The sequence below is a fragment of the Engystomops pustulosus genome, chromosome 9 (genome assembly GCF_040894005.1).
Source record: "Engystomops pustulosus chromosome 9, aEngPut4.maternal, whole genome shotgun sequence".
Classification (NCBI taxonomy): Eukaryota; Metazoa; Chordata; class Amphibia; order Anura; family Leptodactylidae; genus Engystomops; species Engystomops pustulosus.
The window spans coordinates 49,456,803-49,484,774 of NC_092419.1; the positions used below are offsets into that span (position 1 = coordinate 49,456,803).

The 27,972-nt window shown below is 36.7% G+C and overlaps 1 protein-coding gene across 9 annotated transcripts in view; it reads left to right on the forward strand.

The window, feature by feature from the left end:
• The window catches only part of TENM1 (teneurin transmembrane protein 1), a 490,610-nt gene that overhangs the window by 194,789 nt on the left and 267,849 nt on the right, over window positions 1-27,972 (forward strand). For all 9 annotated transcript variants that reach the window (XM_072124023.1, XM_072124021.1, XM_072124025.1 and 6 more), the window contains one exon: window positions 24,741-24,981. In XM_072124023.1, coding sequence (XP_071980124.1) covers window positions 24,741-24,981 — 241 coding nt within the window. The remainder of the gene's footprint in view (window positions 1-24,740; window positions 24,982-27,972) is intronic.

Below are 27,972 nucleotides of genomic sequence, written 5' to 3' on the forward strand. Positions count from 1 at the left end.
ACATGAGGATAATCCACATAAGAGAACATATTAGACTAAGGAACCAGGCACAATAGGAACTAGCCAACTAAAATACTAGAAAGAGAAAAGATAAATCTCCCCCATGAGTTGTGGTGCAAATGTGGAAAAGCTGCAAAAAAGCAGCAAAAATCTACATTTTGAAGAAAGGTAGTGACAAATCTCCCCCAATCTCCTTTGGAGATGAAAATTTAAAGCTGCATTCATCTTTGTTAAATCCAGACAATAGCAATTGCAATGCAAAAGGTTCCTAACTAGAGATGAGCGAGCATTAAAATGCTCGGGTACTCGTTACTCGAGCCAAACATTTCCTGATGCTCGAGTGCTCGTTTCGAGTAACGAGCCCCATTGAAATCAATGGGAGACCCGAGCATTTTTTAGTAAAATTAAAAACTGAACGAGCACTGTTCAGTGCAGATGTTTTCACTAAAAGAACAGAGTGAAAGAACACTGCAGAACAGATTGCAGATGTTCGCAAACATCTGCGATCTGTTCCGGAGACACGCGTGCAGAACGGTGTTCTCCGCAATAGTATTCGAAGAACAATATGTGTAGAGGACAACTTGCAGATGTTGTCAAACATCTGCAAGTTGTTCTTCACACATATTGTTCTTCAAATACTATTGCACCGTGCAAGCGTGTCTCCGGAACATCTGCGATCTGCTCCGGAGACACGCGTGCAGAACGGTGTTCTCCGCAATAGTATTTGAAGAACAATATGTGTGAAGAACAACTTGCACATGTTTGACAACATCTGCAAGTTGTTCTCTACACATATTGTTCTTCGAATACTATTGCGGAGAACACCGTTCTGCACGCGTGTCTCCGGAACAGATCGCAGATGTTCGCGAACATCTGCAATCTATTCTGCACTGTGTTCTTTCACTGTGTTCTTCAATTAAATGATTAAATTAAATGTTTTAATTGTATTTTTTTACTGTTCTTTACTTTTTTTTTTTTTAAATTAAATGCTCGTTATCGAGCAGGGCAAATACTCGTCCGAGCAACGAGCCGGTCCGAGTCGACCGTGACAATGGAAGAAAATGATTTTTGTCTATTTGCTATGGTGGAGCAGCATTTGCACCTAGTGTGACTACACTTATAACTTCCTGCAATTTTCTAGGAACATGCTAGGAATAATGGGTTTAGATCTTAAACATTTTAACTTTGACATTCTTGATAGTTTTAGATCACTTAAAGGTCATCCAGGGATTTTCCGGTATTTGTTCTTTTTTTAGTAGAGATTATGCAATAAAACCTCTCAGAGTTTCTGTAACAGTCTATTAACTATTAAAGATTCATTTGTAAATCTGGTGACAAAATTTATACGATAAAGTTGTACGCATCAAATTTGGCCAGTAATTTATTTTTTTTAGTTTTTTGTCACTCTCTTTGTCTAAACGAACTGGCCCTTTCACATGAAGATTTAAATAGAGCTTTAGGATAGCCCGAATTTTGGAACCTTTTGGTCAGAACGGACTCGGTTCTATGTAGTCCAAGTCATTAGTACAATTCCTCCATATGCTGTTAACATCAGCAAGCCGTTTCTTTTAATACCTAATGTGAAAGTCTAAACAGCTGTTAGAATGAAAGGCTTTAAAATTAGTTTTTGTATTAACCCATTAACGACCAGACCCTTTTTGGTTTTTGCATTTTCATTTTTCACTCCCCACCTTCAAAAATCCATAATTTTTCCATGTAAGGAGCTAATTGAGGGTTTGTTTCATAGTGACAGTATTTAATATTCCATGGCGTGTACTGGGAACCGGGAAAATGTATTTGTTATTCTTTCTTGTGGGCTTGGATTTTACAACTTTCAGTGCTGCAAATGACATGTCTGCTTTATTCATTGAGTCAGTACGATCACAAGGATACCAAATTTATATAGGTTTCAGAATGTTTTCATCCAGTTACAAAAATTAAAACCTCCTGTATAACAAAAAAAATACTTTATGTTTTGCCATCTTCTGGCGCAGATAACTTTTTTCCTACTTAAGTGTATGGAGCTGTGTGTAGTGTCATTTTTTGTGACTTTTGATGACTTTCGTTGCTATTATTAGGACTGTACGGACCTTTAAAATTTTGGCAGCTATTTTCCAGGGTTAAACACCGGGAATAACCGTTATTTTGATAGTTCTAGAACTGTTTATTTATATCAATTCTAGGGAAGGATTTGAGTTTTTGATTTTTTTAATACATTTTTTTAACTTTTTAAAATAATTTTTGAACTATTTTTCAGACCCCTAGGGTACTTTAACCCTAGGTTGTCTGATTGATCCTACCATTTGCTGCCATACTATAGTATGGCAGTATATGGGTATTTTGCACATCATCTATTATAATGTGCAAATCGTACATTTCAATAGATGGAAAGAGATGGTCTTTGTGTGACCCGAGGCTGTCATAGCAATGGACGTCACAGGGAGCAACAACACGAGCCAAGATGGTGTGGCCCCGATTTGCCGGCAGCGATCGACAAGCTAGCACCGATCGTAGGTAATGCCGGTAAGTGTTTGCTGCAATATACAGGTGCCGAGGGATCAAGGGAATGAGGTAAGTATGAAGTTTTTTTTTTTTAACCTGATTGCTTAAAAATCATACAGGGTGATTTGGGACACTAAACTACCAGTCCATAAGGTTTAGTATCCCAAATTGTCCTCACAGTTTCCCTTTAAGGTTGCATAAAACAAAGTTACATCTATACACAACTTTTCTGTATTTTTTTTTATGGCTCTGTAATGTAGCTTATTCAAACAACAGCCTTACAATGTTTGATATATTTTTCACTATTCCCAAATTTTGCTATACATATATTTACAAGATAATGTATTGACAATTTCAATCATTTGTTGATTAGATTTATAATATTTATTATAATTTATTACATAAAAAATAATGCGCAGCAGCACGGTGAAGAAAAGGGTCAGAGATTATTTTTTGCAATTCTATAAAATAATTTTCATGAGAATGGTCATGTTAGTTCCTATAACTATGCTCTATAATGTATTTTTTTACTATTTGATACTGAGACTAGAATCAGTTTCTGGATGTTTCATTTCTTTTTATATCCATGTTGTGGTCCCTTCTCAGTGCCTTGTTAATGAACGGTTCATTAGCTTTGGCATGTCCATATCTCCACATGCACATGTTCAGCCTCATGCCTGAAAGGTGAAGAGAAGACATTATTAAGTAGTTTAACTCCAGCTGAGTCCAGGTGTTTTTCATTAACATTTAATGGCGCTGTAACCGTAAAGTGTAGATTCTGATGGTATAAAAGTAGAAGATTGCATTTTCAAGGATTAACTATTTTCTTTGAATTTGGGTAGTCGGTAAGATCTCTTTTTTTAGGATTTCACAGTCACTAAATATTGCATTATATAGTACAATGAGTTACTCTCATCAGGTTTGTCCCTCTCTGATCTAATAATCAAGGTAAACTATTTTCCTAGCATAATTTTATTTATGACCTATTCACAGGATAAGCCATCAAGTATCAGATCAGTGGAGATCTAATAGTTGAAAATCCAGCTCTGCTTTCTGGATAGTGGCCAGTATTGGACACTGCAAAAGGGCTTCTATTGAAGTGAATTGAACTGAGGGTCGTGACAGTGAAATATTTGTGGTGTACCAATAAATTGCTAATGATGAACAATCCACAAGATCAATAACAGATGAGACCAATCTGCCATATATACTAAGTGGAGTGGGAGTACACAAAATTCCATTAAATCACTTCCAACTTTTATATTTATGCTGACATTATACTATATATAAGCAAGTATTAACTGTCAATCTCTGTCTTCAGTGTGCAGGCTACCTATATAATGGGTGGGGATGCGGGGCTCTATTATACTAGCTACCTATATACTGGGTTGGGTTGGGGGACTGCAATGTGCTGGCTACCTATATTCTGGGTGCGGAGGGGGTCCTTAGTTTGCTGGCTAGCTCTATAAGGAGAGGGGTGAGGGGGTTCTACCTAAATACTGGGTATCAATTCAAAGGGGTGACTGCATATATTCATTCATTATGGGGTAACTGTATACATGTAAATTAGAGGGCTATGTACATTTGTAAAATTATTTGGGATACTGTATATATGTATATAGGGGCTGGGGATTGGTCCTGCTGATGTGTTTCTGTATGAAGCTTGGTTCTAGTACTGTACTTATATATTGGACTCCATACTGGTGCTGTATTTATGTATCAAGCTTTGTTCTGAGGAAGTATCTATGTAACTCGCTATTATAATAATTCATGACAGGCACAATGTTATAATTTGAAAGATACTCTATCATTTAATTAAAGAGGGGGCACTGTATATGTTAGAATTAATTCGGGGAGATCAATGTCTGCAGTAACTTTGTGGTAAGTGTGGAATATACTATAATCTATACATAAATGCATCTCTAATCATTTTAATTTGTGGTGGGGTTGTTTATGCTAAAAATCAGCATGCATTGTATAAATTTAAATAACCTGCGGGGAGGGGGGGGGGCATGTTTTGAGATTCTTCCTGTACAACAAATCACCTAGAAACTGCCCAGCCCACAACCCTTGGGTTAAGTAATTTTTTGCTATGTATGTTGGTGAATTTAACTAGGGGTCAGTGGCAGTGAAATAAAATGATGACAGTGACCTACCCACATGACCAGTATCAGATCAGATGGAATCTGACACGTGGGACCCCTGTTGATTTGTTGTTTCTGGCAACTTCCTTGTGCTGCATTAATAGCAGTGAATACAACAAGAAGTTTAATTGTGTATAGTGGCTGGTGCCACAAACTGCAGCTCATTTTCTACTAGTTTTCCCTCATTTGCCAGCACTAGAGGCTAATGAAACAATAAACACTAAATTCAGGTACCAAAAGAAAAGCGAAATTACCAAACTTTTCCCAGTAAAATGATATGACCATCCCATAGAATGGGTCATCAATATGCACTCTCCCTTGGTCTATACAGCTAGATGCTTTGTTCATGGTGATATATCCTTATTAAGTGTCTTTAAGGTACTAAAAACTTCAGTATATGCTGAAAGAGAATTGGTTGCTTACAATGTGATGAGATGCATACTAGATGCCAATCACTGATGTGATAATGAGCAAAATTCATAAAACCTGACACTGACATCTGACAAGTTTTAAAATGGTGCATTTGATCTATTGGATTTGACACTGCATATATTTATTGTGTTGTCTTTTCTGTCTAAGTTTGATAAAGGATGTTATCGGCTAAGTCTTTTTCTTATAGCAATGGTTATGTAAATCGAAAAGATTGGGCTTACGAAAGAGACGGCACCGTTGTGCATAACAAAGCTTAATAAAAATAAAAGGAATAAAGGTTTCTATTTAACAATAACAGATGGGAATATCTTCATGGCAAATGACAAGGCTTAGAAGACAAAGCCGAGGAAGACAAAGCTTGTCCATCTTACAGAGGGTTGAAATGGGAATGAAATTTAGCCTCAGCATAAGAACGCATGCTACTTGCCATGTGGTATATGTAAAATACGCTCTTACCAAGTGGGGTGTATATTGGAACTAAAGATAATACAAACTGCTGTAATGGTTGCAATGGCAACTATGGACAATACTATGGAAAGTTTAAATTTCCCTCCTGGACATTGAAGCGGGTACTTCATTTATTTCTATGTCAGAAATATTTCTTGTGGAAATAAATAGATTATTGGTAATAAGTAATAAGTATGAAAACCAGCGTCAGGAAAAAAAATGTAGAAATGTGTCACCACCTTAACTAACTACTCCAATATTATCTTGCCTTAAACCGTGTTCAGATTAAGCTGTTACCCAAGCTGAACGGAAAATATCTAAATAAAATAGAGCTTTGATGGTATTAAAATATCTTAATATTTGTTTGAAATATAGTAAAAATTACATCAATCCCAATCACATCCAAAATTTTAAAGACTAAAGGCAAATTTACACAACCAAAGGTGTATAACTGATCTGTGATTATCTATAGTCATCCGCTCTGTGTAGATCCACAGCAGAACTATAACAAACATATATGGGGCATATGACTCTATAATAAAACTTCCTTTAAGGTTTATAATAAAATGTCCATCACACTTTATATACTCCCAACTTTGTAAATAGTAGTCCTATAGTAGTAGTAGGTACTAAGCAAGTTGATGTTGCAGTTACAGGTACTTTGCAACTTAATACCAGCTTGCTTTTAAATAGTAAGATTTGGTCCCTGCCGAGTAAGGAACCTGATACCAGGACAGACAATGTTTCTACATTTTTCTTCCTTATATAAGCAGTTTGTATAAATCAACTCTCTTTCCTGTACCCACTGACAGCTGAGATTTAAAAAAAAACCATGAAGTGTCTACTGACTTAACTCTTTATAGACAGCCACTGGATAGTCTGATCTACTTAGTAAGCTGAACTATTCTCTATGTATAGAAAGAGTTAATCATTAAGGATTATTCACACAGCCATTTTTATTCTCAGCATGAACAAAATCACTTACTGAACCATTAATTTCTATGGATCTTTTCACTTAGTTTTTCCACCCTTCTCTGGTCCGAGCCTGTTATATATAAAACAGATGACATCTGTGTTCCGTAAGTTTTTTTCACTGATTTTACTGGGGAACCTTCTAGCTAATGTGAACCATAAGTTTTTTGAGGACGTGAAAAAAAATGGTCAAAGCCTATAGGGACTTGAAAAAATGGATACAATTTTGACACAAATGGACTGACTAACACCAATCAGCATGTTGTAAGCCCTTTGTCTGTTTATCTATCTGTTGTGGACGGACATCAGAAGGCTTTCAGGTACACCGCTCACTGCAGGAGAAAGAAGCAGAAAACAGGCATAGAAAAGCTGCTTATTAAGTTTAGTGTTCCTTCAAATATGTGTCTTTCCCCCCAAAACTATGGTTTTGCTTTTCACACTTAGAGGCCTTGCTGTACTGAAAAGAATTTATAAAACTTATATTTCTAAATAATTAGGATTGGCTTCAATTGAATCCATCCTAGGTTACAATATCACACCAGCCCTTTATGGACAATGATTGTCATTTTCTATATGCTATTTATTTAGCATCACAGATTAAGTCATAAACTTTTGAACAAGAAAAACTCATTAAATGTCCACATTTCAGCTTGTAGGCAATGGATATCTCTCGGACTACCATAAAAGTAGTTAAACAGTGTTCTCACTTCACCAGCTCCAGCATACAAATTATATTTCCGTTCTACTCCATTGGGAGGGAATTAATGACCTTGCATATTTATGACAAAATAGGTAAAATCAGTGGACTATAATTTCAACAGAATTACCAAGGTTCTTCTTAATGCAGCTTTTCCTTGCCGGGGAATGTTAATCTATTTTAATGTCACTTTTTTTTTAAATTAACAGAGTTTATTCAAATTCAGTTCTCAGCAATTTTCCTTGTATTTTCTGACATTCAATTTTGGTTATATCATATAAAAGCTACGGTATATTTTTTTATTTTTTTGCCTTTATGCATAGAGTATGAACATTCATCGTTAGTTATTTATAGTTATAGTACAGTATATAGTGAGGTGTATTTATGTGTATAATGATAGGTATATTTTGAAGTGTATAGTGAGGAGTATATTGTGTATAGATAGGTATAAGTATGAGTGTGTAGTGAGGTGTATATATATATATATATATATATATATATATATATATATATATATGTGCTATGTATATATATATACAGTTTACAGTACACAGTGAGGTTTATTTATGTGTATATAGATAGGTATGAGTGTATAGTGAGGTATCTATGTGTATATATATATATATATATATATATATATATATATATATTAAGGTGTGTATATATACTAGCATTTTGTATGTGGACATAGTTATAAGTTATAATAGTTATAAGTATATGGGTTTATTTTTGTATATATTGCATTGTGGCGCCTGTACATATATGCTTACTGTATATTGTTTGAATATTTTAAATATTTAAAAAAAAATAATCATGGTTGGTTTGTGAATATATTACTATGATGTTCAGATTTTTCAGAGTCCCCCCCTACATATACATACATGCTGTATTTTTTCAGTGGTACATGATCCAGCACATAAGGTGTAACTCTTTCCTGCATGAAAATTTATTACCCTTGAGATCTGAAACAATCACAAAGGATTTGCAATGTTTACAAGCAAAACGCATGGAGCTTGCCCTATATCGCAAGGGTTTCAGTGTAAATGTTACTGGGCCAAGCTTCTCCATGCTGCCTTTGAAATGCGTTTCAATACATAATTCAAACACAGGATGTGACTGTGGCCCAAGGGACCCAAATTTCTTGTACAGTCCACCCCGATCACATTTTAGCTACACCCTCTTCAATAACCTCTATATAGATAACACTGATCTTTCATTATATCACTACTTTTTTTCACAGAGTACTTTGGATTTTCCTTGTCGCTAGCTTGAGGATTATGCTGAGGATCATGCTTTGGCCTACCGGCCCCCTCATCCATACCTTACAGTCCCCCTACCCCCACTTTTTTTCTCCCACCTCTCACGAGTGTTTTACTGGGGTTTGCACTGCACTGTGTGTTCACTATTTGCATTCTTTCACATGTATTTATATTTTAAGAATTCTGTCTTTGGACCCAATCTCTGCCTTTGTTGCAGTTTTGATGTATACACTGCATTGTATTGTTTATTGCTATGTATCACACATTTTAGGCTTGTACTTTATCCTTTTATTGTGTTTTTATAGGCCTTCACCTTATACAAAATTGGTGGGTCCATCATATTTTGCACTTTACGACTGTACCTTTTGTACAATTTTGCAATTATGTCTTATGCACTTTATATCCCTCGGACTGTTATGTATGTTGCACTATGCACTTTCATATCCTTACCAGTAATTTCAAAGATTACTGTCGCTTGGATTGTATGATCCAGGGACACACTTTGTTTTCCAGCGCAGGCGCACACACTTACTAGTTAATGCGTAAGCTCGCATTACGCTCTTTTAGATCCTCGCTTGTTATTCTAACCAATAGTATGTCGCGGGCCATCCGTCCCTGCAACATTCTGGTTTCCGGCGCAGGCGCACACATTTAGTACGTGATCCCGCGAGATCTCGGACTTCCGCGCATGCGTGGTGTCCGAGACGCCGTAGCCCTTGACACGTCACTCTGATCGCGTGTGCCGACTTTCCACTGGCCAGGTACCATTAGATATTAATAAGCTATTTGATCCACATGTGTAAACACCTCTTATTCCCTGTGATTGGTCCTCCAGCTATTTAAATAAGCCCAAGTTCCTTTCCCCTGCACTCCCCTTGATAAAGCATTTTTTGCGAAACACGTGTCGGGGTATCTCTATATGTGGTCTCTGTTGGTATGGTATTTATTGATTGTCATGGTTTCAGTTTTTGCATGCTTGCTGTCTAATGCCTTTTAGTCTTGCATCACAGTGCTATGATGTTTTAAGGTATCCTGTATGACTCTTTCACCTACCTTGTGGCTCATGTTTAGCCATTTATTTTGCCATGCATAGTTTTAATTCATTGTTGTCTGTCCTGTGATTGCCTTTATTGTATATTTATTTATTTTGCATATTCTTAATAAAGTATTTCTTTGTTACTTGCATATCTGAGTGTTATCTCACTCATGTTCAAGTTGTTGGTGTATATCTAATACCGGATTGCGGCTGCTCTGTTTGCCCACGACAATCTGGTTATTACTACTTCTGGGTATTACATCACTACTGACAATAGACAATGTCACAGCTTATATCCTCCCCGTCCCTGTACAATGACCTCTATATAGATAACACCGACCCATCATTACATCACTACTGACAATAGATGATGTCACAGCAAATTTCCTCCTCTACCTGTAACATGTCGTCTATATAGATAACAGTGACCCATCCTTACATCACTACTGACAATAGATTATGCCACCTATTCTCCCCTACCTGTACAATGACCTATATATAGATAACACTGACCCATCATTACATCACTACTGACAATAGATGACGTCACAGCTTATTTCCTCCCCCTCCCTGTACAATGACCTCTATATAGATAACACTGACCCATCATAACATCACTACTGACAATAGATGACGTCACAGCTTATCTGCTCCCCCTCCTAGTACAATGACCTCTATATAGATAGCAGTGGCCCATCATTACACCACTACTGACAATAGATGATGTCACAGCTTATCTCCTCCCCCTCCCTGTACAATGACCTGTATATATATATATATATATATAGCAGTGACCCATCATTACATCACTACTGACAATAGATGATGTGACAGCTTATCTCCTCCCCCTTTCTGTACAATGACCTCTATATAGATAGCACTGACCCATCATTGCATCACTACTGACAAGAGACTGTCAATGCTCAATTCCTCTCCCTCCCTGTACAATAACCACTATAAAGATAACATTATTGAGCCATCATTACATCACTATGATGTAACAGCTTATCACCCACAAAATTGCGTGCATAACATGAGAGTAACATATTTACTCCAATTATTTGTATAGTTGCTGTAAAGTATAACCCTAAATTTTGTCAATAGAGCATAGAAATGGATTACGAAAGATAGCCGCCCCATAAACATACAATAAAATATGAGCTTTTACTATCTATTATAATAGCAAATAGAAAATTGGTGATACATTCATTTTTTTAAATGAATATAGAACATGTAGCTGTCTATGGTGCTGATATTAAAATACAACAGACATGAAAATGATGGCTCAAAATCAGTGATTATTCTTTCTCCAAAGCTGAACAAACACCTTAGAGGCTTATTCTTCCATTCTAGTGACAGCATAAAAAATGACTAATGAACATGGTAAATCTTTTCTAACAGCAGGGATTTGATTTCTTGGTCTACCCTTTAGACAAGTTAAGGTGTTTTTGTTAAAAAATAGACCTATCATGTGCCTACCGGAATTGAAAAGGCAGCTCAATGTAATGTAATAAATAGTACATTTTCTAAATTCTGCAGCAGCAAATCAATGTCTAGGGTGATTTATTCACTTACCATAGTAGAATGTAAAAATGTCACAATATTAGATAAGGAAATAGTATATTAAAAATGGGAATATTAGCTGTTAATTGAGCCTGCAGCTCCCCAGGGTCATTGGCATTATTTTTAAAGCCCTTTTTAAAGCCAAAAGAAGATCGGATCCTACCAGAGGCGGCAAACACCAGCATGTAAGCCGGCTTGGTTTATAATCAGCCCCTGAGCCCTCTACATATAGCCTCCACACTTCTGCACCAGAGTGTGATGAGGTTAATGATAAATCCTTATAGGCTACCATCATATTCTGCAATTTTTTTCAAATGATGTGGTACATTAGGACCAAAGTAATAAAATAGTCACCAATTGATACAATAGGAATGAAGAACCTGTTTGCTTTTGTTGAGCAGTTCGGGCCTGTGCCGCACTTTGTGGGTTCGGTCCCAAAAACCAAACTCAAACATTAGTCAGAAGTTTGGGTTCAGGTCTAAATTTGGCTATACCCACTAACCTCACCAAATAAACTCCCCAATCAGTGTTAGCACAATTACTGTTGTCTAGTGTTTTTACCGGACCTGAACTACAAAGTTCATTACAAGTTCGGGACCGGGCCTGAGTTTGGCTCAACCACCCCCCTACAGAAAAATGACATTTAAACAGTTAACACTTATCACTACTAGTGTCATCTCTTTAAATAGCACCAGCAGAGCATTTTAGCTAGTATCGTCACTCCCCAGAGTTGATATTCCCCAAAATGTTATCACCGTTGCACCTGGACATGGACCCGAACACAATTTTCAAGTTAGGGTCCAGCTGAACTTGCTGAGACCAGACGTCATTGGGTCTGTTCATCACTGTTCATCATTGCTCATAAGAACTTATATTTTATGAGATATAATGGGCCCAGTGGTCAGGTCAGGTTGAATGTATCAGCCTTTTTCTACTTATTTACTTTTTAATAAAGTATGACCGTATACAATTCTTAGGAAAATCTATGGGTAATATATATAATAGTAAGACATAAAACACAGTAAAGTAAGCAGAACACATCTTTGCACAACTAGAGACATTTCTTTGTGAATATATCAAGCTTTTTTTTATCTACATGAAACAGTTCTGTGAGATAGTGCTAGCTGTATGGCAGGTAAAAATACCCGCAGCTACATTTATATAATATCAAGGAAAGACACGATCATCAGCAAACAGAATTCCGCTCCAAAATTTGTGTTTCATCTTGGGAGCTTTGATATCCTGCATCCATGTAATTATGCCTAGTAGGGAGTACATTTTACTTCAGTGCCAATCTCCATGTTCTTGCACAGTTGACACAGGTACATAGTAAGAATCACATAGTAACAATCATCCTTACCTCATGGCTTTTAGCTTTTAGAACAGGAAGAAACTGAATCATTATGAACAATGCAGTGGGGGAATGTCATGGATTGACTGGAAGAACAGAAAAAGACAGTGAGCCTTAAGGCAAAATCCCCTTCCCAGCCTACCCTATACACAACAGGTCAACGTTCCTGCACTAAAGTGCAAACATGGAGACAAACACAACACAAACAGAAGGTTAGTCAACAAATATGGGTCAGAACCAAAAGACTCTACAGAATTGATAACAGGCAAAGGGTCAAGGAATCCAAACTACAGAAGTCAAGATGAACACCAGCAAGCTCCAAATAAGAATTATAGCAAGCACTGGGAAATCTGTCCATCACAGCTAGCTTAAGTGTTTAAAGTCCAGCACAAATCTACAGGATTTGGATGTGGTGGGAATCAATTAAAGGAGTATTTCCATTTCAACAAGTAACTGAAATTGTTTGAATAATAAAAAGTTATACAATTTCCTTACCATTTTCTAGATCTCTGCTTGCTGTTATTCCATAGGAAGCTGGATTGCTTATTTTCAGTGGACATAATCTGACCATGGTCACACAGGTGCGCGGCTCATTATATCACACAGCTCTTATTACTTTCTTTGATACTAACGAGCTGTGCACCTATGTGACCATGGTCAGATTTCTCTCCACTTGAAGTAAACAATTAAGTTTTCTATAGAATGACAGCAAGCAGAGATCTAGAAAAGCATCAGGAATTGATACAGAAACTATATTTGAAACTGGTGTCATTTGTCATCTTGCAAACAATGAAATTAATTTGCCGAAGTGGGAATACCCCTTTAAGAAAGCCAACCTAAAAACAAGATCACACTCAACAGCACATCATCAGCCGTACTTTACGGACAGCGGATAGCACTAAATCCTAAGCAGGCATAGGTGTTACAGGATATTTTGCCTTTGAAGACCTCATTTATAGGCAAACTGAGACTTAGAGACCATGTATGTTCCCCATGAAAGAATTATGCAAAAATATGAAAAAATAATGTCTCATTGCTACCTTTGATGGCAGTAGCATGTATGCATGACTTACAAGAAGCCTAGCAACATGATATGGAATAATAGCCATAGTAGTATATATTTTCCAAAATAAAAAATAGACTTCCAACTGAGGACAAAGCTGTTGGAAGGTTAAAATGCATCTGAGACAGGGAATCCTACAAAAATGATACCTTGGAAAAATATGCAGATAAGCTTTATTCTAAATGAAAGAAATGTATATAAAAAACATTATCAGTGACATGTACAGATTGACACATACTGCCACCATTCACTTCCATTCAGTAGCCAATAACCCATCAGCATTGGTCACAAATGCACAAATATTTTGGATCTGGTTGCACTGGATTTTTTTTTTTTTTTTAAATAAACTAGTATTTGTAGAAGCGTAAATATTAAAGTATCCCCATATGTCATTTCCCTTGTCAGGATCCACTCTGCAAAGCATACAGATAATCCTCCACAAGTAAACTGTATGAACCTAACAGAAAGCCACTTCACCTAATAATTAAAAAATAACATCTTCTGGTAATATAAAGCTCCTAATAGTCAAATATTAACTTGCTGTTATAACCAGGATTATCAAGCTCAGTGCATCGTAAATGAAGCATTTACTCAAATGCCGTCTATGTAGACCTTTATATGCTAATACATTCTGCTCTTTCATCATTTGCAGGCATCGCCTTGATGCACATTTTATGGGGTTATGAGCTTACTAGGGCATTGGCAGGAAGCATCATCTTGCGTTTAGTTTTCAAGATGATTTTGAAGATTTAGATTAATTTATTAGTCTAACACGGCTCATCGTTATCATGTACTGTGCAATAACATGTGGTTTAGGAATTGTTTTAATAATTTCCTTTTTAAATTTAAAATCCGAGTAAAAACAGGCTGAATAAATAAATGTTTTTTAAATTGAACATCATATGAGCTAATCTACCAAACTTAATTTTTAGCAATATGAACTAAATCTCTACAAAATTAAAACAGGTCATCGTTACATGTGTGTTATGGCAGCATTATTTTTGCCATTGTACTACACATCATGGCATCCAAATAAAATATAGCTGTAAAAGTGTAGCTGTACAGTAATGGACTTTGTCATTTCACGCAGAGTGTTCTTTCAGATAAGTGACCTTTCAATCCCTTATACATGTAGGGTGTCAGAAAATTTAACCCTGCCTCCATGTACAACAGTGTTTTAGAACAGCAGGAAATTCTGTGCAACCACCCAACTGAAATGGTGTGACATTTGTGAACTATTTCTGGAAAAGAATGTGCTCTTTGTTCAAATTCTCAAGGTTTATTTTCATATACCATATTTCACACAAAAGTTTCATTGATTTATTCACTTTAATCACTTGAAAGAGGAACCTACCCAGCATGATTTACATAATCAGAACAAAAAAATGGGAGCAGATTAAAAGAGATATAGGTTTCTTGGATGAAGGCAACCAAGCTCTGGCTAAGCCCAAAAATTTTATGTGACTTTCACTGCTCCAGAAAATATGTCATGAAACGATAGAAACACTGTGGCAAATCCTTGCATAATGAGAGGGGTAAAAAAAATGGTACGGAGAAATTGAAAGAAGAGGAAAAGAAGCAAACAAAAGAGAACAAAGAAATTACCTTACATTTGGACTTTGCAATTCTTTCTTTGTGATTGTTTTTAATGCTATCCTTTTAGTCTCTCTTACGGCTTTACATATCCTCAAAAGATTCAGACATTGTACAAGGTTTCTAACAAATGGAAGAGTGAGGTGATATGTTGGTTACTGCCTCTCTTTTAACTGTATTGGCTTCACCCGGTTGTTGACCAATTAAATGTGTGGGAATTAGCAGCATTCCCCTAGTCCCCAGTTTCTCAAACTGATATTGAAGACTAGGCTGTGTGCCATGCCAAGAAATGGCATTATGGCAAGATCCACACTTGTTGGTCTGTATGCAGCCAGCCATTTGTTGTAATGTTACTTGCATCTGCTCCAAGATCCTGGTAACATGTTGCATTGATGATTGGGTTTGCATCAGTCTGAATCCTTATATTTTGAAAAATTTAGGAAGAGAAGCATACTCAATGTTTTTGAATCAACCAATGTTTTTGGTCCATATACGTTTAAAGTTTTGTAATGGTTCTTATTGAACCATTGTGGCTTTAGTCCAATACCTGCTCTGTGTATTTTAAAAGGGTCATAATCACTAATATCCCTTATTTGTTAAAACTGATTGCCAAATAAATATGCAAATGTATGAAACAAATATATAATATAAACCACAGGAAACACAGGATTATTGCTTAATTAGTACTAATTGACTTAATAAGCTGAAGGTTTTTTTATTAAATATGTGTCCTGATTAGATATTATAAGCCGTTTATGCTTCAATTATTTAATTACAGGTCTTGGTATGAAACTAATCATGCAGATATCCTTATAAACCTGGCCTACCAACAGGGTAAAAATCATTAAACAATCATTACTATCAACTGACATTGGCCTGTAATTTTTGCTGTTGATGTGGGAGTTGATGCTTGATGAACAATCCAATTAAAACTGGCAACGAAAGACCTAAAATGTCAGCCAAATTGCTTTTTAATAGTCAATGCAGCCGTCACAAAACATAAACACAGAACTCCCAACAGAAGTATAAAGCTTCTGAAACAATCATAGGAAATGAATAATTTGAAGCAGCCTGAGAATACACATAACACAGAAGAAAAAAAAATATCTCCAAAAATATTGTCAATGGCAAATGTGTACTTTGTCTTTAACTCAGATTACATAACATTAATAAAGATGGGATCTACATAAAGTTTCTGTGTGCTAGTATGGAAGATGTTTTCAGAGTTTAAGAGTTGCTCTCTGTTGTGGCTTATAGAGTCCAAATATATATTTGGTGCACAACTCACTACAATTGACTCTAGTAGGGAACTGGAGTCAATTGTAGCAAGATTTCAAACTATAAAACTGCAGTGAGTAATCAAACAGGGCCCAATGTCCCAATCCCCCCCACGTTCCCTTTTACGGGACTGGCAAGGACATGTGAAAATAACCCCCTTTAAGTAATTATCACTCTATTATCATCTTCTCACAACCGTATCCAGGACTTCTCCCGTGCATTGCACAGACTCTGGAACTCTCTACCGAAAATGTGTCCTACTGTCCCCCAATTTCCATTCCTTCAAACGTAATCTGAAAACCCACCTGGCAGGGTCCCCCTACTACTTGCCTCCTGATCACTGGGGTTTTGTATTTGTATCTGTATCTGCATTTGTTCATGTTTTAATGTAATGTTTGTGAACCCCTACTGATTGTACAGCACCACGGAATTAATGGTGCTCTATAAATAAATAATAATTATGATAAAATAATAATTTTGGTTATACTAAGTATTAACACTGATACTGCACCTTTTGTTTTATATATAACTTCATATGGTACAAAAATTGTAAAAAATTCAATTATGATTTTAATATGCAACAACATTCCATAAATATATACAAATGTATAATATTTTGCCAGCAACTTTAATAGTCCCTAGATGGAATGTAACCATTTTGGAGATAGCTGATGATATACTATGTTGTGGAGGTAAAACTCCTACGAGCAGCGTTTTATAGCTGTACATGACAGATGGCCGAGACCACAGAATCTTTTCTGCCAGAAGTCAGAAAATGTATCTTACAAGTAAAGTTCTTGGCTTCAAATGAAATTGGATCAAAGTCCCTTATCAGTGTGTGACCTTGTGCAAGCTGCTCAGAATCGCTACTCCCTGCATAAAAATCACTGTTACATCTAGAAAATGATATCAATTTGCCAGCCTTATTGCTGCTATTATTATTTTCTATAATTATCTTGAAAGCATACTATACTTTTAGAAGGGAACCATTCCACACAACAGGTCTATCGGAGGATTTGTGCTTAAAAATCCATAGATTCTTTTTATGGTTTTCTGAGCTGATTTAACTGATAGGGAGGCTACGAGGACACCACGGGAAAGATAGGATCACAAAATGTAGCATTACCGGATAAGTTCATACTGTGTATATATTTCCTCTTAATTCGTAACTAGTAAACTACTGTTTGAAAAGAAATTGGCATCTGAATGCAAACTATGTAATAGTATATAGGAAGAAGATAAAGATGTGATCATATCTCTGCTTTTTGCAGCCCCTCATAGCTTTTTTTGTTGAAGACAAACTGAGGACCACTTATGGATTTTAATGTAATGTAATTGATCTTGGCACTGTAGCCTATTGGATATGGGTTAGAAAGTTTTACTGCTAAATATTACTGGCTTTGTATAAGAGACAGAGATACTCTTCTTGTTAAGTTTTTTTGAGGAATCCAGTAAACACATTTAAAGTAAATCTACCATCAAAATCAATCATAATAAACTTACTCATAGATCCAGGCACTGTGACTGTTATAATCAACTTTTAAAATTATGCTACTGAGTCAGAAGGGCTCTTGGGGATGCTACCAGAGCCTCTACGTGCTGCAGCTTCACAGGCTGTCACACTGTGCAAGGAACGTATCTCACTGTCCTTCTCTGTACTGCTGTGGCTGGGAGATTACAGCAGACAGAGGGAGGAAGAAGTGCTAAGGGAGCAGGAGGAGGGAGAGACCTTGCACAGCTACAGCTGAATTAGAATGCAAATTAAAATGGGAAACACATGACCTTCCATCTGCAGCCATTTTTTGGACAGAAATATCTAGCTGATGAGGTAAAAAACAGGAGGCTTCACATATGAGAAAGCGGAGGAGAACTATTATTAGATATATATATTGGTAAATTACCTAATGTCCTGCCCATCACACACACAAATGGCCAACACCTTTTAAAAGAAGAAACCAAAGATATATGTTTTTCTTCTGGAGTGGCATAGTTAAGCCGTAGTAAAAGAAACCAGAGGTATCCAGGGGAAATGCAATTTGTGATAATAGAATTTTGATTTTAATAGTCTTGTATTTGCCAAATATTAATTAAACATCTGAATGAGATTTTATATTTTTTGGTCTGTTTTAGTGATATGTTAAACAAACACTCAAACACCAATGATTTTGTATATAAAGGAGTGTGTATGAACAACCTGCTTTCCCTTGGGAAATGGGACTAAAGCCATTCCTGGTGTTATAGATGGTCAAGGTCTGATAAGGTAGATCAATGATTAAGAACCCATCTGACATTGGTACTATCCTCTTTATTAAAAATATATGAAACATAGCTAAACTACCGTATAGAGAATACACAGTTTGTTGCAGAGGTGACAGCCTACATATATATCAGTAGTAAAAAGTCCCTGCATACTTTTTACAAGTCCTTCCTGCACCACTATCCATAAATGTTTGATTTTGTGCTTGTTTTTTTCTTCAGTAAAATGCAATGCATCATGCCTATTACTTATCCAAAATTGATATGGTTTCCTAGGAACAGAATGACGTCCCTTCGTTTTCTCTCTATAAACCATGTGGGTCGATTGAAGCTTTTAGTGACTTAATAATAAAGAGTTGTGAAATAGATGCTTTAATTCTGTTGTTCACTTTAGTAGTAGAGAAGTGAGTAAAGTTTTTATGATTATTGTAAGCTGGCTCGGGGGGCATTCGCTGCAGGGAAATTATAGGAGAATATCAAAAGTAAAGTAGGCCATGTTGACAGCAAAGAGTTTGCTGTGATTTTTATTGTAGGCTAATTTTCCACATGGACTGGCTGTACTTTTTTTTTTTTTTCTACAAGCCCAGAATAAATTGTTCATTGGTAGATCTGAAAAAATGTGAGTCGTTTGGGGATTATAGCATGCAGTTTAACATTTATTACTGTAAAGTGCTTTCAGAACAAAAGCCTACACTTGCATTTAAGATTCAGAAACAGAAGAATTTTTAATATCTTGTATAAAGAACATCTTTTAACAGATCACATGGAAAGTTACAAAATCCATAAATATATTCAAATCACAAAGTCTCAGGAGCTGAGTAAAATCTATTGTATTTAGAGTCAATTGGATCGAATAAAACAAAAAGATGGAAATGAATGGTGTTCATTACTGAATCAGAAGTGGGAAACATTGGCATTTACATAGGCAATGTTTATGCTAATTGGGAAATAGTAAATTGTAAATTGCCGTACTGCATTATCTAAAGCAATGCTATACAAGGCGGATTGAAATAAAAGGGTTATTGGTGCATTTAAATCCAACATTGTCCATTTATGAACTCATAACAAATTGACTGCTAGAAATGCATTTAAAATTCTTCAACCTCGAAAACTACTGTAGATAACTCTACAAAATGTATATATATGAATCTAGAATTACTCCCCCAGCTCAGCTCTTACTTGCATGGTCTACTTTGGATAGAAATATTTTCAAAAGTGTCTATTGTCCGTCAAATCCAATTCCTAACTCTTATTTCGCAGTCTTCTTTGTATTGGTTCTATTTCCGCTTAATCATTTTATTTAAGAAACATCTTGATTTTAATTTTCTATTCAATGGGCTTACTCGTATTTTAGGGAAATGGTGCTAAGAACAAAGTTGAGTTGAAGGTATACCATCCACTTTTTTTGTATATTTATTTTTTATATGCACCCCCCAAAAAACACTGGAAATCTACAATAAACCAAAAAGGTTTAGACAGTATATAAATGTAACTAATATATGCCTCTTTTGATGAAAACAAATAACAAAAGAGATAGACACAGAAACACCATTAAAATGTGAATGCTGTGTCTTTTGTGGGCTGGAATGTCCATCTTGTTAATATAAAGTTGTCCTAACTCTTCCCCAGAGACACACATGAGGAAAAAGGAGAATTAACCAGCCAATACAGAAAAAAAAAGTGGAGACCTTAGGCTTACCCATGACCTCTTCTTTCCAGGCTCTGCACAAGACTGTGTCAATCTCAAAAAATAGTCAAGAATGTGTCAATATAGCAATATCCCATTAGTCAGCACCTGAGAGAATGGAGGAGTAATACTATACTAGGTACTATAGATCCGAAAATAAGGGCATTTGATCTGACACTCCACCGAACCTTCTAAATTTGACTCATCGCACATGACCCTGCTCATTGTCACATGTCATTGGAGATTTATTATAAATAAATGGCTAAGAGGGCTAGTAATTTAAAGGACATCTACCACTAGGATGAAAGACTGTATGCAAGTGAGCCTGAAGGGCTACAGGCTAAATAGATGTTATTGTTATTTCTTCTTGGTATCATAGTATATATATGGTTTGAAAAAGACAGAAGTCCATCAAGTCCAACCAATAAATGTTTTATCCCCATAACCCGTGATATTTTTTCTCTCCGGCTTCCAGGCCTCTGTTGAACATGTGCAAAGAGTTCACCATAACAAACTCTTGCAGCAGAGTTCCATAGTCTCACTGCTCTCACAGTAAAGAACCTTTGTCTATGTTGATGGTAGAATCGCCTCTCCTGTAGGTGAAGAGGATGCCCCCTTGTCCTGCTCTCAGGTCTAGGTATAAAAAGATCTTTGGAGGGATCCTTGTACTGCCCGTTCAGGTATTTGTACATTGTAATGAGGTCTCCCCCCAGTCGTCTTTTTTCAAAATTGAATAATCCCAAATTTTGTATTCTAGTCCCCCCATTCTCTTAATAATCTTGGTTGCTCTCCTCTGCACCCGTTCCAGTTCTACTATGTCCTTTTTATACACTGGTGCCCAAAACTGCACACAATATTCCATGTGTGGTCTGACCAGTGATTTGTACAAAACTATGTCATTATGAGAATATATTCCTCTCTTGATACATCCCATAATTTTATATGCTTTAGCAGTAGCTGCCTGGCTGTGGTCACTAAAATTAAGTTTACCACCAATACCACCAAGTCTTTTTCAGCTCCAGTTTTACTAAGTAATTGACTGTTTAAAACATAATTATACTTTTTGTTTCCATGGCCCAAGTGCCAAAGTTTTGACTTTACATTTATCTACATTAAACCTCATCAGCCATTTCTCTGCCCACTCCTCAAGCTTCCACAAATCCCTCTGTAATGCTAAACTATCAACCTCAGTATTTATTACTTTACATAGCTTATTATCTTCTGCAAATATTGAAACTTGACTGTGTAAACCCACTACAAGGTCATTGATAAAAATATTAAAAAGAAGTGGCCCCAATACTGACCCCTGTGGCACTCCACTGGTAACCTCAACCCAATCTGAGAATGTGCCATTAATGACAACCCTCTGTTTTCTGTCACTAAGCCCATTAATTACCAAAAAGCACAGATTTTCCCCTAGTCTCATCTTATGTGCCAACCTTTTATGCAGCACAGTGTCAAATGCCTTTGAAAAGTCCTGATATACAGCATCCACAGCATCCCCCAGATTCAGTCTGGAACTTACAGGACCGATCTCTCATAAACCCATGCTGACGCTGCATTATAAGGTGTACAGTGAGATACTCCAGGATAGCATCTCTAACAAACCCCTCAAATATTTTCCCCACCACAGAAGTTAGACTCACAGGTCTGTAGTTTCCAGGATCGCTTTTTGATCCTTTTTTGTATATTGCTACCACATTTGCCATGCGCCAGTCCTGTGAAACATAACCAGTCCTCAGTGAATATTCAAATATTAAAAATAACGGTCTGTCTATTGTGGTACCTAGTCCATGTAGAACCCGGGGGTGTATGCCATCTGGCCCCGGTGATTTATCTATCTTAGTGGTTGTTAGGGGGCGACGTACCTCTTCCTGTGTTAAACTCTTGACATTCCCAAGAGAATTTACATAATTCCTAATTGTGACCCCCTACCAGGGGATTTTCCTGGGTAAAGACAGTCGAGAAGGCGACATTCAGTAGATTGGGCCTTTCCTCATCTCCTTCCACCATGACCCCCATGTTATTCCTAAGAGGGCTCACACTCTCCATTTTTAGTTTCTTATAATTTAAATAGTTAAAAAATAATTTATTATATTTATTAATTGATTTATTTTTCTTTCTATATTCCTGTAATGCCTCACAGCTACCTTCACATTTTAGCACCTTAAAGCCTTATCTTACTTGCTTATTGCTTTCCTTACAAGACTAGTTAGCCAAGTTTACCTACCTGATCTCCCGCTGCCTTTCTGTTGTGGCACGTGGTACAGGTATTATTTCGGAGAAAACTACCTTTGAGGTCCTTGCCCTGAGCTTATGGCCTAAATTCCTGAAATCATTTTTAAGGGCCTTCCATCTACCTCTTACTTTGTCATTAATGCCCATGTGGACCATGACCGCTGGTTCCTCACCAGCCTCTCTCAGTAATCTGTCAACCCGATCCGCAACATGCCAAACCCGAGCATCCAGCAAACAACACTGCTATGCACTGTCTTTTTGACAGATTGACCTGTTTGCTCCCCTAAAAATCAAATCTCCCACTACCAGCACCTGTCTGACCTTGACTGTGCTCCCATTACCCTTCTTACTGGAGCAGACAGTCCCCTGGTTGCTAGAAGCCATGTCTTGCTGCAGCATTGCTACCCCAGAGCTGATATCCCCCTCATCCGCCAGCCTGGCAAACTTATTGGGGTGCACCAGCAGGACACTGCCTTTTACATGTTACCCAACTAGCTGCCCCCTCATTCTGCACCTCCATACTTCCATCCCCACACCCATCTTCCCCAGAGAGTTTGTGCAGGCGCAGCAAACTTCGCTCGATATTGTCAATTGCCCGCAGCCTTGAAACTTGCCCATTTAGATCCAGAATCTGGGCTTCTAGATGAGCAATTTTCACACATCCCACACAGCAGTATTCCCCCTCGAATGCATGTTCAAGGAAAGCATACATGGCACAGAATGTGTACTTTGTGTAACATTCCCATTTATGGAGTCCACCATGCTAATGGGGAATACAAGAGAAATACGGCAGAATAGAAGATTTCAAAGTAAAGTATCACAAAAATACAGCAGTTACCTGCTAAAGTCCCTCAAACTTAAGTCCCTTAATCCTAAGTCCCACTTTGGACATTGCACACACTTCGGATCAAGGCACACTCGCTTTTCTGAATGCTCTTAAAAAGGTTATTTGCCACAATAATCTACTATGTTCACTGCAACAGGATCTGGTAGATACCCATTAAAGGGGAAAAATCAAATAACTGGTTATTTTTAAACAGAACAAGTTCTGACAAATCCTTATGGATTTTGAATATGTCCAAAACATGGCAGAATCACTTTCAATCAAAACCAAGGCCAATTGTGCATGTACATGTGTATGCTGAAGTCGGCAAGATAACCGTTTGTATCACCTTACATTCTGCTACATTTTGGTTGGGCTGACATAGATATTTCAGTTTAGTTTGTGTAATTTATTATCTTTCAATTTCCAGGTGGTTTATAAAATGTAAACATGGCTACATTAGTGTTTTAAGGTGGAAATATTGATGATATTGAATGTAGATTCATTAATGGTTGCTTTATATTTCTTTGCTTTTCTCATGGTCACACTTAATATACAATTGATAAGGTGATCACATATTTAATATTAGTTTTACATACTAATGAAATATTATTAATCTTAGATAGATGTGATAGATAGATAGATAGATAGATAGATAGATAAGAAAAGGGAAAGTTCGGAGCAGCACAGCAACTTCAGTGGGTACACAAACCGTGAGTCCCCAGGCCAAGGGACTGAAATATAAGTTGAGGAAAAGGCAGCACTCCGTAAATGGTGTCAAAATAAAGTGGGTGTCTTTATTCCATAAGCGACGTTTCAGCTCCTTACGAGCCTTTATCAAGCATCTTGATGCTTGATAAAGGCTCGTAAGGAGCTGAAACGTCGCTTATGGAATAAAGACACCCACTTTATTTTGACACCATTTACGGAGTGCTGCCTTTTCCTCAACTTAGATAGATAGATAGATAGATAGATAACAGAAACTGAACATCACTCCAATTGTAGTGATAAAAAAAATGTGGTCCTCTTTATTCCATAACAAGTGACAGCAATGACGTTTCAGCTCAGAGGCTTAAGAAAGAGGACCTCATTTTTTCATCACTACAATTGAAGTGCTGTTCAGTTTCTTTTATTTACACTTAGAGGACTTGAGTCCTTGTCTTATGATGCCTAAACCCACCCTGGTTTGGCTTTAATTGTGCTGTTTAGATTTTCCTGTCATAGATAGACAGTAAGATAGATAATGGTATATGAGCTAGAAGATTTTGACTAACACATGAAGCTATAAAAGAAGAACACATGTTTGTGTCATCTATTGCTTGTGTTAGCTCCATGTCTGTCAAAAACTCTTGTATGTCTAATTATTTATTTTATTCTACGTTTCTGTTTGATGTTGTAGAGATTCCCGGAAGCCCACGCAACCAGTTTACCTTTAGGCCTCTACCTCCTCCTCCTCCACCACCGCATGCGTGCACCTGCAGCCGACAGACTTCACAGACACTAGATACTCTCCAGAGGAGTTCCATGACATCTCGCAGTCAGCCAAGTCCAGCTGTTTCCAACCCACCCACAAGTACTCAAGATTCTGTGCACCTGCACAACAGCTGGGTTTTAAACAGCAACATACCCCTGGAGACCAGGTAAGATCCAAGAGCGGACAAAACTTCTCTTCAAACTCTAGCAAGATGTGTATCTGCAGTATCAAAAAATTCATTAGTGTATTCTGTTTTACTTCACACAATGTTAAAGCTGTGTTTGATGTTTAGTGCGGGAAGGCACTTTGCTTTGAAACTAAGCATGCAGCAATCTAATCATTATATCTACAGAGTTCCTACTGTTTTTGTGCTTTTACAGATAATTTAGTGTTAAAGCATCTATTATAGAGATCACAGAAGCAGTAGTTGCTTAGATAATTACTTGATCTGCATCAGTTTGACGGTGTGAAGTCTTTGGGAGGAAATCAGAACAGAACATGTTCTTTGCTCATGAGCTATGAAATGTTGGCAGACATTACTTTTAATGGTTGTAATTAATGAGGTGTGTTCTGTTTCTTCTTTGGAAGAAGTTCACCTCTTTAGAGTTGTACTTTCTATAGATTCAACTATCAGAAACAATGGATTTAGGATCGAAGTAAAAAAAGAACAATTTATTGCGACATTGACGTGGGCATTCACAAAAAAAACTTCAGAAAATATTTGTAACTTGGCAAGTTAAAGTTTGTTTTGTAGAACTGGGTTGATTAGTATCAACCCTGTGCTATAAAAGATTTAGCCTTCTTATGTTAACTTTTTTTTGTTTTTGTACAGAGGAATATTCTCCATGTTGTAAATAATAAAATTATAAGAAAACTTAGATGAAGTTCTTTTCTTCTTTTTGCCATATTGTGAACTCCCTCTGAATACAGATTGATGAAGCTCGTACCAGATTCCAACCATTAGTGGCAGTAATTTATGATAACATCTTTTTAACACCAACACAGATTCTATAAAAAAAAAACAAAAAGAGCACCTTTCAACGGCAATTTTGGACACTAAACTTAAAAAAAGTTTTAAGTTTTAAACTAAGTTTAAAGTTCTAAATCCACCTTTAGTTAGTGCACTCTATTACAAACAATAAACCTTCATATTTATCTAGAGATGGGTCCGATGAGGCACATTTGACACATATTTGGGTGCTCTGCTTCACCTGCGCAGCAATTCAATGAAATTAGAGCATGCCTTGGCTTCATTGTGCAGGCACCATACCCACAGTGCATGCTTAGTAAAGCTGGGGTAAGGTACGTCAGTCATTGTGTTCCTGCACAGGCGTGGAGAACGCCATAAAGTTTAATTTTTTTCAAAATGAGACAGAGACTAACTAAAGGACGATTTGGGACACTAAAACATAGCCATACAGACCTGTTGGTGGTTCAGTGTGCTAAATTGCCCTGACAGGTGTCCTTTGAGTTGGGGTGTAGGCGTGTCCCACGTGGATCGGACTATCCAATCCCTCCTGCCGCAGCCCCTGGTTCCGATGAGTGACCCGAGACTGTCAGCTCCTCTTTGTCCCGGGTTCTTACAGTTACTTACACGATACACTGCAATACAACAGTAATACAACTGTAAAGTCCCATAATCTCCCCAGACACATAAAATGCAAATAAAGTGTATAAAACACAAAAACACTAAAAAATTTACATATTTGGTATCACCAAGCAATCTGTACAATAAATCTAAATCAATATTGAATCCGCTCGGTGAACGACATAAAAAAAAATTTAAAAAAATGAAAAACTTCCCATAATATAGAATTTTTCAGCAAACACCATCACAAAAAATGTTCTAAAAAGTGATCAAAAAAAGTTACGTTCCCTAATATGATACGACTGAAAAGAACAACTCTTTTCGCAAAAAATAAGCCCTCAAACAGATCTGACAACAGAAAAATACCGAAGTTATGGCCCTAAAAAGTTGCCAATAGTAAAAAAAATGCGATTTTCTCCAATATTGGTTTCGCTCAGTAAAATTGGGCAAAGATTAAAAAAACAATATAAATGAGGTATCACCACAATCGTAGTGAACCAGAGAATAAAGTTTAAAAAATATATTTACGTTATGGTGAGTGGGGGGGGGGATGCTAAAAATCCAAAATAAAAATTGATGATTTTGTTTGTGTCCCCCTTGAAATCGTTAATAAAATCTCATGAATAAGCTATAGACCCCCAAAATGAATTATCTATACATTGTATCTCATCCCATAAAAAATAAACCCTCATATGTTTGCATTACCAAAGGTCGTACAATGTGACAATACAAATCTGCAGTGAATGGTGCCTCCATTCATTCTATACTCGGCCATGCACCCATAAAGCAGTTTACCACTGGGTATCAGTACACTCGGGAGGAATTGGGCATCAAACGTTGCAGTGCGTTTCATCATTTAATTTATTTTTGAACCTGTCAGTTTTGGCCTAAATGAATGTATTTTCCAAAAAAATTCTATAGTTTCTAAATCGCAGATCCATATTGTTTTAACCCATGTGAAACACTTAAAGGGTTAATAGACTTAATAGAAGTTGTTTTACATACGTTTATCTAGCCCTTTCAAAGTCACTTGGAAGCTGAGTTGTCCCTCAAAATGTGAGTTTTTGCAATTTTTATGAAAATGAGAAAAATTGCACCTAAAGTTCTGCACCTCATAACATCCTAGAAAAATGAGAGGACGCATAAAATATCATCTCAACATAAAGCAGACATTCCTTAAATGTTAATTATCAAGATTTTTGGGTAATTTTACTTCCTGTCTGGAATGCAGAACATTTCAAACTTGGAAAATGAAGAATTTTTACAAACTTTTGCCAAATTTTCACTTTTTTTCAGAACGAAACGCAAAACTTATCACTTAAATTTTATAACTAACATGAAGTACAATGTGTCACGAGTAAATATTCTCAAAATCACCGGGATATGTTAAAGCGTTCCGAAGTTATAACCAATTATCATGAGACATGTCAGATTTGAAAAATCGAGCCTGGTCATTGAGCTGAAAACTAGTGTCAGTGATAAGGGGTTAATTTAGTATTGCAGAAATGCATTTGATAGCGTTTACTAATAGATGGTGTTTACTAATGGTAGGTGTCCTCAAAACGATAT